Source organism: Capsicum annuum, chromosome 12 (assembly GCF_002878395.1).
Source record: "Capsicum annuum cultivar UCD-10X-F1 chromosome 12, UCD10Xv1.1, whole genome shotgun sequence".
In the NCBI taxonomy this organism is placed as follows: domain Eukaryota; kingdom Viridiplantae; phylum Streptophyta; class Magnoliopsida; order Solanales; family Solanaceae; genus Capsicum; species Capsicum annuum.
Window position 1 is genome coordinate 2877432 of NC_061122.1, and position 11810 is coordinate 2889241.

General features: G+C 38.4%; 1 protein-coding gene across 1 annotated transcript; it reads right to left on the reverse strand.

The window, feature by feature from the left end:
• Window positions 1-3019: 3019 nt before the first annotated feature.
• Window positions 3020-4037, reverse strand: LOC107855543 (auxin-responsive protein SAUR68-like). The gene has a single exon (XM_016700564.2). The coding sequence runs from the start codon at window positions 3658-3660 to the stop codon at window positions 3130-3132; it is 531 nt and encodes a 176-aa protein (XP_016556050.2). The 5' UTR covers window positions 3661-4037; the 3' UTR covers window positions 3020-3129.
• Between the last annotated feature and the right edge of the window lie 7773 nt (window positions 4038-11810).

Here is an 11810-nt window from a genome sequence, read left to right on the forward strand (position 1 = left end):
CCTTGAATCCAAGCAACTCACGAACCAACGAGCTTTCCTTTTCTTTCCGAGAAGCTTTCTCTTCCACAAGCAATGCTATCAACAATATAATGCAAGCATTACAATAAGAATGAAAATACCCATTATAGCATCATTGTGCCATGGGTTTCAAATAGACACCAAAACCCCAATTAAGTTTCACCCTTGGAAGGAGTTTCCAAGACCAACCATAGACTAATTATCTTTAGGGAGTTAAAACCCCTCAAGAAATTTGAGTCAAACACCTAATTTTTGGGGATACAATTGACCCACAATGATTTAGGGTTTTGAGTCAAGAAATAATGAAATTAATATCAAATTAGAGGAATTCTTACCTTGGATTTGTAGTAAAAAGATGGATTACACAAGTTGTTTAAGTTTTCAATCAACCCACAAGACCAATTTTTGAGTCACCACTCTTTTAGGGCTGCTAGGGTTTTAATAGAGGTGAAGAATGCTCAAAATTTGTCCAAAGCCCCTTTTTATACGGTTTTAGATGGGCTCGCAAGGTCAAAATTTATTTTTGACCTTCCGAACTCATCAAATTCCGTTTTTCGCAAACGAACAATGTAACCCCACTAAATTCAACATTCCGGACGCATTGGTGAAGTCGAATTTTTCATAAGAGGTCATTTAGACTACTTGTGGGTCCCACACCCCTATATTTTGATATTTGACTTTTCGAATAATTGGTCGAAATGAGCTCGGGTGCTATGGAATCCGAACTAAGGGTCTATGTATCCTAAAATTGATCTTAAATAGATGTTGGCACAGTCGAGATTTGCATGCAAAATTATTTTTCTGAAATTTCGTTTGGCGGCCATTTGGAATCGACGAAGACTTCCAATTATAAAAGTGGTTCTAAAAATCAAACGAACCGTCAGGTAACCGAACTATCAATTCTAGCAAGTCACTAATGACTTGGGATGACTATGGAGGAGCTCTATCGGCAAAATAAGCAAGAATACGGCTAATGACCTGAAGGGTCATTACACAAGAAAACTATCAAGTTCAAACTGTGCATCTACCTCTGACCATGGATGCATAAGTAAACTCTATACCAACTATTCCCTAGTGACGATGTTTGCAAACTTAGTAACATAGCCATGAATAAATTGTTAGGTTTTGTCGTACCAAATTGAAAAGTTAAAGCCATGAATATGGCAAATTTTCTGTTAACATAATATTCAATCGGTATGATGCAGTTTACAATTGTGTACTCTTCAATTTCCGCGCTCTCTAAAAACTATATTGAGCCTGCATGTACAAAAAGAATGTTGATTTTGACTTAATAAACAAGAATCTGTTCGCTAACGCCAGCAAAGATACAGAGAACTTTAATATTCTTTTACTTTTATTTTGGTACAATGTACGTTGGCCTAAGAAGATTATAAATGTATAAGCATGGCTACTGAGGATTCATATAGTTGATCCCAACTCGCTTTGTACTTAAGCATAGTTGTTGTCGAAGTTTATTGATTGATCTTCTTCTTCTTAGTGTCAAAACTTTCATTTCGTCTAGACTTTCTTCGATCAAGTAAAACACTTGTGATAAACAAAGTGGTGTTTATAGATGAAAGGTACTGATCCAAGATTAGATTGTTAGGTTTTCTCATAACCTAATTTAAAAGTGAAAGCCTTGAAATATTTAGTTTGAAAAGTTCCAACATTTGTGTACGTTTACTAGTAATTTTACTTTTAATGCAGGGAAAGAGTGAGACGATTTTTAGCGTTGGAATTACAAATACAAGAAAAATTCAGATCAAAACATCACTTTCTCACTCATTGATCAAGCTATTTATTATTAGAAATTACACAAGTTCTAAGCACATGGAGTGTTTGAATTGTAGTTGCACACACAAGTAGTTTGTCCTAGACCTTCATCCTCACACCTTGAACCAACATACGTACTGCCAATCTCTTTGCGGCATCATTTGTCACAAAGTGGTGCCTCTTCTGGACAGGGAGTATCTCTAGTATCTGAGCGCCATTCACATACATAAGTCTGAGCATTCACTTCTGTCATCACCAACATGCCTGCAAAATCGAGTTAGGGGTTCAGTCGAATGCAATAACTTAATTTGGACCAAATGATCTTATATAACTGTCATCTACCACTAAAATACCATTTAATCTCCTCTTAGTTTAATACAAAATCTATGAACAGAAAGAAGGAACATTGATTATGAAAAGAAAAGAGAAATCGTAGATGCATACATACCACAGATGCAAGCAAGGACGAAAATACAACAGTGGAAAGATACACCAAAGTTTTCCGTTGAATAATGATGCGCTGATCTCGAGAGAGAGCTTCTGAACCTACATCATGAGACGATGTAGCCGCTCGAGGACGGTCAATATGTGGAATGTCTTGGCATGTCGAAAACCAAAGTAAAATACGCTTGATACAAAATAGTCATCAATATAGAAGTCAAATCACATGGATAAAAATAAAGACTTCAAATAATCACTTATGACAAAGACTAAACTCTTTTCGTTAATTCTGAGCTAGATGGTATACCTGACATCTCTATACTCCAAGGGTTATGTGGGTCCGGTTTTAACTCGTCGGCCAAGCCCCAATTCAAGTTTGCCGCAACGATTAGAGTCTATTCTCTCTAGTATACCAAAGCATGAGACAAGTATACAATGAATATTCATATTTCACGACATAATCAATTCCGCATCGGTAAAACACAATTTTGGGTAATGAGCCTTTCAAACCCATGTCTTCTCGATTAAACATCTAACTCTCTTTAAGCTCATATTTGAGCCTTTTTAAAACATTAATCAATTCTTGAAAAATCATCTTTTTCTTTTAAGGGTGACCACACAAAAAGTGATTTATAGATCAAACAAGAATTCTCTTACTAAATTGGTATACGAATTTAGGCAAAACATTTTTCGTTCAAGACTTCTCTAAAACTCTCGAGTGTGGTCATCTCTCTCATAAATTCATACACTTCCATTGGAAAACAAGAGCATTGGAAAGCCATGAATATGGTAAATTTTCTGATAAAATAATATTCAAGTTGTATGATGAACTTTACAATTTGTTTACACTAAGAACTACTTTGAGCTAGGATGAACAAAATAAATGCTTAGTATAACTTAATAGACAAGTAGCTGTTGGTTTCCCCATTCTTTGTTTAAAGAAGAAGTTGAACAACAACAAGAAGGAATTGAGAGGAGCAACGCTTTGTGAAGATCTCCAGCGGCTATGCCTTTCTTGATTAGCGAAATGATGTAATCCATGAAAGTTGAATCACATGGTAATGTAATAGGGCCACCACTCGGTACTCCAAACTCTTCTTCCGATATGTTTAAAAGTTGCCTAATGATCTCGTTTTCAAGGTAAACCAATGGAATGACAAAGCGTGCTTGATCGACTGTATAGACTACAAAATGGCCTTTTTCAACTTTCGAGGATGAGGATGTACCGTAACTGTCTGCATCGCTGCCATTTCTTGGAAGTGAAATCCTCTTTCTCTGCATGGCCGCAAACTTTTGCCACCTCCTAGCCATTTTGATGAGTTTCTTGGTATTGAGCGTTGCCATAGGAAACAAGAAAGTGAATAAGGAATTTAGAGACCTTTGATAGCTGAATTTATAATGCTTGTGTTTGATGATGAAAAGACTCATGAAAGATGGATTATTTATACAATATGGAGATGAAGTTTTTGTTGCTAACCAAAGGAAAATTCATGTGCTGATGTCTGTTGGCCATGGTGATATGGGGCCTAATATTTGTGGATGAAGCTGTTTTGGATATAATAAATGATAAGCTTCTTCCTTTCTTCTCTTATATCAACAAGGCCTACTTGGTACTTCTCACCAATGCCAATAATTTGAGACCATTAAATGAACAATTGCGGTTAAGAAACGAAACCATGTTCTGCACTCTTCTTTGTCATGTAGATAGGTGACCTATTGATAATACAACTTTTTGAGAATAAGAGGGCGTAATTTTCTAGGGCCGAGGGTTTGTTCGGAACAGTCTCTCTACCTCCATGAGGTAGTGGTAAGATCTGTGTATACTCTACCCTCCCCAGACCGGAGGTAGTGGTAAGATCTGTGTATACTCTACCCTCTCCAGACCTCACGCGTGGGAACTCACTCGGTATGTAGTTTTTATTGTAAGAGGGCCTAATTTTGTTCTTCAACAAATTTGTTAGTCTGAATACTTCAAGAGTAAGCAAAACCATGTGCCATTGTCACCATTTTCTCTTGACCACTATTACATATTTGGATGTGAAACTTGTTATAAACTTAGTATATAAACAAACATACTAGTCTTCAGCCTAAGACTTTTGAGACCTTTAGTTCTGTTAGACTGGAAATACAACCTTAAAAGTCTTTTGTAGACACGTAATTTTATGCCGTCAATAATATTTCTTATTCCAATATCACACAATTTAATCCCATTTTTACAATTTTTCCCCAAGAAAATAAATAACCACCTCATCTTTTATTCATCTATTTATTTATTTTTATTTTGTTTTTATCCCATTTAACAAACCTAACTAATTTTTTCTTATTTTAAAGATTCCAACAACCCACCCAATCAAAAATAGACACCTAACCCTTACCCTTCCAATTAAAAAAACAATACATCACCACCTACCCTACCCCTACCCCCTCACCCGTTCACGTGCCCCCTCCCAACCCACCTTTGTAACGTTTTTTTTTTTTTTTTTGAATAAAGTCACAAAAAGACCAAAAAGAAAAGGGAGATATAAATACACACTGGCATCATCTTCTTCCTGGACACACATCACAGAGGAGCAAGGGAGACCTCCATTTTCGCTTCTTATTCACCAATATACACAGAAAATCTCACGCACAAAAACCTCACAGAAACACTCCAGACATGAATCTCGCACACACATACACTCACGGAATATTCAGAAACAAAAGAAAAATGGAGTAGATTGAAAAGAGGGTTACGGTATTGAAGAGGGACCTGAGAATCTCATCTCGTTATTGTTCCGGCAACATATTCGCTGGAAACGCATCTATACCAGCTCAAATCTGCCCAGATTCGCCTGAAAAATGTCAATCCAACCCAAAAACTAGTCGAGATCCGACCCATTTTCCCCTTTTTCTCGGATGCTAGTTGAGCTCACCGGAGCTCCGGCGTCTCGTCCCCGTTCGGATCGCCGTTCTGTTCGTTCGTGGTTTGATTCCGGCAAAGTCACGCTGGAATTATATGGTTCTCTCTTGGTAGTATCGACGCGGTCTTCGTTTGGGTTGTCCGCGGGTTTTTGGATTCCTGTTCAACTCATAGTTTAGGGGGTATCGATATTTTGGAGCTGGTTTTAGTCGACTGGTGAACTTGGAGTTGAGGTTGTCTACTTGGGGCTTCGAGCGCGAATTTCTTTAACTCATATTATCATCAAAAGTCAATCTCGAAAGGTCCATTTCTCATCCTATTTCTCGATTAATCTTCATCACTTGATGTTTATGTGTTGAATTAATAATGTGCACGAGCTTTGTTCTAGTTTGGTTTCGATACATTTGAATCACCGTAAGTATTCGTTGGTGTTGATTGATTGTTTGAGTTGAACGTCTGTTTGATGGAGAATTAAGTGATTGCTTAATAGATAATAATTTGGGGGAGGGATTGATCTTGATAAAGCGGAATCAGATTAATTTCGGTTAGTTGGTTGAATTAATTGGAAATACTTATTGATTCTCTCGAATATGGTAGTACCATGTTTTAGCTTGAGTTGGATAGGAAAATGTTAGGTGCGGGTAGGTAAAAGTTAGAAGTGATGTGTTGATTGAATGCGTTGAATGTTGAAGTAGGGGATGAAGGGTTTTTGTTTTATCACTTTTGGATCAATTGTACTATTTGGCTGGGGAATGCCCCGAAGTATCTGTTTATATTTATTCACCGGGGAATGCCCTGACGTACTATGTTGACGAAGGCGGATCGAGAACAAGGCCCAAGGCATCGAGTAAAGCCAAGGAGCGTAGTTAGGATTAGTATAGATTAGATAGGACTTATTTTCACATTTTTATTTATTTTCGGACTGTATAATTGGACTAGACACTAAATTTTGGATTTTTTTTTGTTTTGTTTTGCTTGCTTGATTGTTTTGTGTGCTTTATGTGGTTTATACATTCGTAGTGTTAAATTAGCCGATATGATCCACCAAGCGACCGTGGTCGAATCACGGGATCGAGGAGTGCCTAACACCTTCCCCCGGTCAATAAAATTCCTTAGTCGGAATCTCTATTCGTGGATCAATTTTATAGAGTTAAAATCGTTTTGAAAAAGGATATCCAAGGGTGACTTGGCACACCCGATTTATGCCAAGTGGCAACTCTGAGTTTAGAATATAAATAATCCTTTTTCTAATCAATCTTCATTTTTGTCACTTTAATAATGAAAACCCTTTCGAACTTAAAACGAATCTTTTTTGGAGTTAAAAAGGGGGTGTGACATCTCTGGCGACTTTGCTGGGGACTTTTTAGAATTCGAGCTTATTTTTTTTTTGAGTTGTATCGGCTTAGTTTGACATTATGGGTGTATAAACATTGTTTGTGTTATCTTTTGTGTTTACTTTATCATTGTTGTGTGCCTACGTGCTATGTATTATAGTCTTTCTTTACGTGTTATTGCTTTATATCTGGCATCATTTGCATAACCCGAGTCAATTCTTTCTGTAACAAGTCTCGGAGTGCACGTCGTGTACCCGAACTCTAGTTGAGTCACCTTTATTTTAGGAGGGGGAACCGTCGGACGTATAGAGTGGGTGGAAAGCTGTCGCAGCCACTGTCGACCATACGCTCCCTTGAACAGCCTTGATAGTGAACCCAGTGTAGGTCAGCCTTTAGGTCATGCTTATTTGCATCATATTGATACCTAGCAGGACCCGCGTGGCCCTTTATAGGAGATTCACTTCTAAAGCATCACTACTGCTAAATGTTGCATCTTTGAGGGTAATATAGTCATTCGATGGACTGATTTCGGGAAAGCATGTGTTAGAAGTAAGGTGTGTAAACAAAACATTTCAAAAAAAAAAAAAGATAGGAAAAAGAAAGAGAGTGAGTCAAAAAGAAAAACAGAGTCGTAGTTTTTATAGTTCTTTATGACTTTTGTTTTTCAAAATTCAAAAAGATTTTTTTTTTTACCTTTTGCACTCATATGTCGAAAAAAAAAGAGAAATTTTTTGTCTCTTTGTCTCTTTAGCAAGCATGCATAATTTAAAATTTTCAAAAAAAATCTTTTGTTTAATAGGAGACTTGTATAAAAGAAGATGCAAAAAATGATAGTAGTTTTATACATTCTATATAATGAAAATACCAAATTTTTCCCTTCATAGCTATTGGTGTTAGTTTTATTTGAAGTGTCTAATTAAAAACCCAGAAAGATTTTATTCACCGGTCTTTGTTTGTGTCATTTAAGGTAGGGTCAGTCTGTCATTTAATCGTTAATGGTCCAATCTGGATGAACTACGCATACCTGATTCTCCTTTCTCGGGGCGGGATACATAGGCAACCCTCGGTGGGTTCGGTAATCTTTTAAGTTCGATTGTTGTCCTAGTTTAGTTAAGGTCCATTTTCTGTTTAGTCAAGTATTTGTTAGTGGTCATAGCTAGATAGGTTGAGTCTTCTTAGCGTTTCCATTCAGCAATTTTGAGTTATAGGTTGGCTTGTCCCTGTGTCATGTGACACTTCTTTGTGTCAGAATCTCGAGGGTCGGGAATTCTCTTGCCCTTATTAAATCGTGAGTCATAATTCTGTGTATTGTTACAGGATGGAGCCATCCACAGGGTCTAGAGTCTTGATAGTTTTCAAGGTGCCCAAAAAGTTAATCAAATGGTAGGGTATGCTCAACTATTCTAAAAGGCATGAGATAGAAAAATTGTTTGGCAATCTTACATCGCTTTTGAATATCACACCCCGACCAAATCTAATAGAGGCCGCATTGACCTTCTGGGATTCAGACAGCTTGGTGTTTAGGTTTGAGAGTTGTGAAATAACGCCTACCTTGGCAGAAATATCCGGTCTGTTTCATTTGCCATATATCGGTAAGAAGTTAATCCTAGCTCGGAATCATTCTAGCAGGAGATTTCTCGAGCTTTGTGCTTTGAAGGCTAATGATCACCTAGGGTCCTGAAACAATCTTGGATTTCCTTAGATTATTTTTTTGCTAGATTCTGGTCTCCAGATGGTTTTGATTATTTTTGGGATTTATTTTGTACTACCAAGAAGAATTGGGAGAAACGGCGTCTTGAGGTTTTTTGTTTGGCATTGTTAGGTACTTTAGTGTTCCTGTTAGATTAAAGGCATATCAACACTCGTTTACAATCAGTAGAGATGGCTTTGTTCAAGAAAAAGGATGGAGTTACTATCGTACCTATGATTTTGGTGGAATTGTATAAGGCTTTGACTGAGGTAAAAGGGGGGCTGCAATTTTTTAAAGGAAGCAATTTGATACTACAATTATGGATGATGGAACATTTGTACAGTCCTTCTTTGGTCAAACCGGATGTGATTGATCATTTTTTAAACGAGCGAGTGAATGCCATCGAACAAAGAATGCACTTTGATAAGTTCTCGTTGCCTATAGGAGTCAATGCTTGGGTCGAATTTCTTGAAGCAAGAACTCATGACAATATTCTGTGGACTTATTGTTGGCTCGATCCGAAGGTAATCTTGTCTGGATGTTGCATGCAACCTCTTCTTGTTCTGATTGGGCTCAAATACGCTAGACCTTACAGTTCGAGTAGGGTAATGCGTCAATTGGGTAGACTTCAAGACATTCCACCAATAATGGATCTTCAAAAGGATGTCGAGTATTTTAAGAATATAGCCAAAGGGAAAATCAGATATGAGCAATTCTGGCTTAATGCAACGAAAATGGGCGTAGATTCTCTCAAAGCAGGTTTGGATAATCCAGGATACACTCCGAGATATGGAATTTGGCTACAATTTATTCCTCGGGGTGTCAGTAGACCATTGCCAGCGCAACTTAGAGGGAGAATACAGGAAGAATGTATAATTGATGACTGTCAGGACGAAAGTACGGGGCCAAAGTGGAGGAACTGAGAGTTCAGTTATCAAGTTTGCATATAACTGTGAAAGGATGTCAAAACAGTTTTTTCAGGTGTGCTCCTCATGAGGCCGGAATACGTGCTAGGAGTTTCTTCCTAAGCATCAAAGATACATTGTAGGATATGTTACAGAGTTTGAATGGGAGAGCGAGAACTCCACAAACAGGTCCATCTCAGCCAGGGCCATCACGCAGCGCAGTAGTTTAAAGAAGCACTTCATCTCTTTTATTTTTGAGTCCTTTGTTTTGTCATGGTATTTGTTGTGTCTTTTTTAAGTCGGTGTCCAGTTTGTTTTAACATTAGAGTCTTTATTAGAAAAGATACATATGTTGTCCTGTGGGTCTAGAGTGTTGTTTGGCTTTCGTTGTTTAGTTTTAAAGTTGTCTTAAATCCGAAGTTTGTTTTAGTTGTCTCTGTTATGAAATGTTCTGACGTTGCGTTGTTCTTTCTTTTGTTTATTTTTCATCAAAAAAAAAATCTTCAACTTTGTGATATTTATGCATGCACCTCCTGAACTACGCAAGATCTGATTCATGTACGACATGATACGTGGGCAACCTACTTTTGGGTTCGATCTAATCATTTTATTTCTTGGTTTTTTTCATTATTTTTCTTTTATTTTAAGGAAAAACAAAAACCATAAAGAATGATAAAAAGAGAGACAGCGAGTGAGAAAAAGAAAGAAAAATAATGAGAGAAGGGAAAAAAGGATAAAAAGGGGACTGACGCGAGAGATGAGAGAAGTGATGGTGAAAAAAAAGAAAAAAAAGAAAAAAAAAGAGAGGCGTGATTGGAGTAAAGAAGAAAATGGGCGTAGGAAAAATATCGGGATGATGTTACAATGACCTTGCTACCTTCAAAGGTTGATAGAAATACACATGAATCTAGGACGATTTTACAAATGTGATTCCCATGCTTGTTGTGTGACCTAATCCTAGCGGGTTTTGTCTTTGATGAGCATGTTCTTTCAGATAAGTGGTTGGTTTACAGCACTCTGGCTAGTCACCTGTACTTAACTAGATCAAAAGAGAAGATTGTCATGGCTAGTGGGGAGATTGAAAATTCACTCCTTGACCCAGATTAGGATCCCATGGAAGAAAGTTCAGAACACAATGATGAGGTATTGAGACTTAGACAACAATTGCTAGATCTGCACCAAGCATGGGCTAGTGGCATGCCTCCTCCTCTACTCCCTGAAGATCTTGGGAATATCCCCAATTGCCCACCGCTCTCTCAGGTGCAATTCTCTGTTCCCATTGAGTCACCAAAGCATGCACCAGGATTCACTCCGCGAAAATATTACCCTGGCACTTCTAGTGTGCCCCTGCCAGTTCCTCAACTAAGGCCCGTGACTCAGCCGACGCCACCGACAATACCTATGTTCGTGGCTCTGCCACTACCTGAAGCTCCTACAGGAGGTCATAGCATGGAAATTGAAAAGTTTGGAACAGGCCATGAGGAATTTGCAGGGAACCAGAAGTTATAAGAGTGTTTCTTTTAAAGATCTTTGCATGTTCCCAGACGTCAACTTTCCCCTCAATTTTAAAATGCCCAAGTTCTAGAAGTATGCTGGGCACGGTGATCCCGTGGCACACTTAAGACATTATTGCAACCAATTGAGGGCTGCAGGGGGAAGGGAAGAGTTCCTTATGGCTTTCTTTAGCGAGAGTCTTTCCGATCTGGCTTCAGAATGGTTTGTCGATCAAGATATCGACAAGTGGAATAGCTGGGATGACTTAGCTTCCGAGTTTGTGCAATATTTTCAGTATAATGTCGACCTGATTCTTGATGAAAAATCCTTGGTCAGCATAAAGAAGAAAAACACTGAGGGATTTAGGGAATACGCGATAAGGTGGCGTGAACAGGCCGCCAGGGTAAAGCCTCCAATGAAGGAAAGTAAGCTGGTAGAGTTCTTCATTCAGTCATAGGATGAGACCTATTTTAAACATTTACTTTCGACAATGGGAAAGTCTTTTATTGAAGTCCTCAAAATGGGAGAGATAATAGAGGACGAAATCAAGACCGGCTGAATAGTGAGTTTTGCTGCATTAAAAGCCACCACACAAGCGATTCAAGGTGGATCTAGCGCGTTCGGAGGTAAAAAGAAGAAAGAGGATGTGGCGACCGTTGTTGCTAGACCCTATTCCTATCCCAAAAGACCGCCTTGCCCCTATCCCTAATCCCAAGCCCAAGCCTATGTGCAACTCCATATATTCCTCCCCACCATTACTACCCTCTGCAAAACCCACCATATGCCATTCCACCTCCTTCTTACCCAGTATATAGCGCACAACCATATGCCCAAACCTATTCTTACCCGCAATGGCGTGCGCAAGCTCCACAAAATTGTCTGTCAGCTCTACCAAATTACCAAAACCCCTCCAGACCCAATTGCCAACCTAGGCCCGAGTACAAGAAAGAGAAGGCTGTCAAAAATTAGTTCACACCTCTTGGGGAATCATATGCTAGCTTGTTTGATAGGTTGAGAAAATGAAGGTCTTAAGCCCAATTCAAGGAAGGCGTTCAAATCTACCTCCGAGGAATCTCGATTATTATGTAAGGTGTGCATATTATTCTGACATGCCAAGCCATGATATCGAGAAATGCTGGTATTTAAAGAGAGCTATCCAAGATTTAATTGACACAAATCAGATGTTGGTCCAAGCCCCGGAGGTCCCAAACATTAACCAAAATCCGATGCCAACCTATGCTGAAACCAATATGTTA

What these genes read in the sequence shown, in the direction of transcription:
- LOC107855543 (XM_016700564.2), bottom strand. Translation starts at nt 3,660, where the DNA reads ATGAGTCTTTTCATCATCAAACACAAGCATTATAAATTCAGCTATCAA.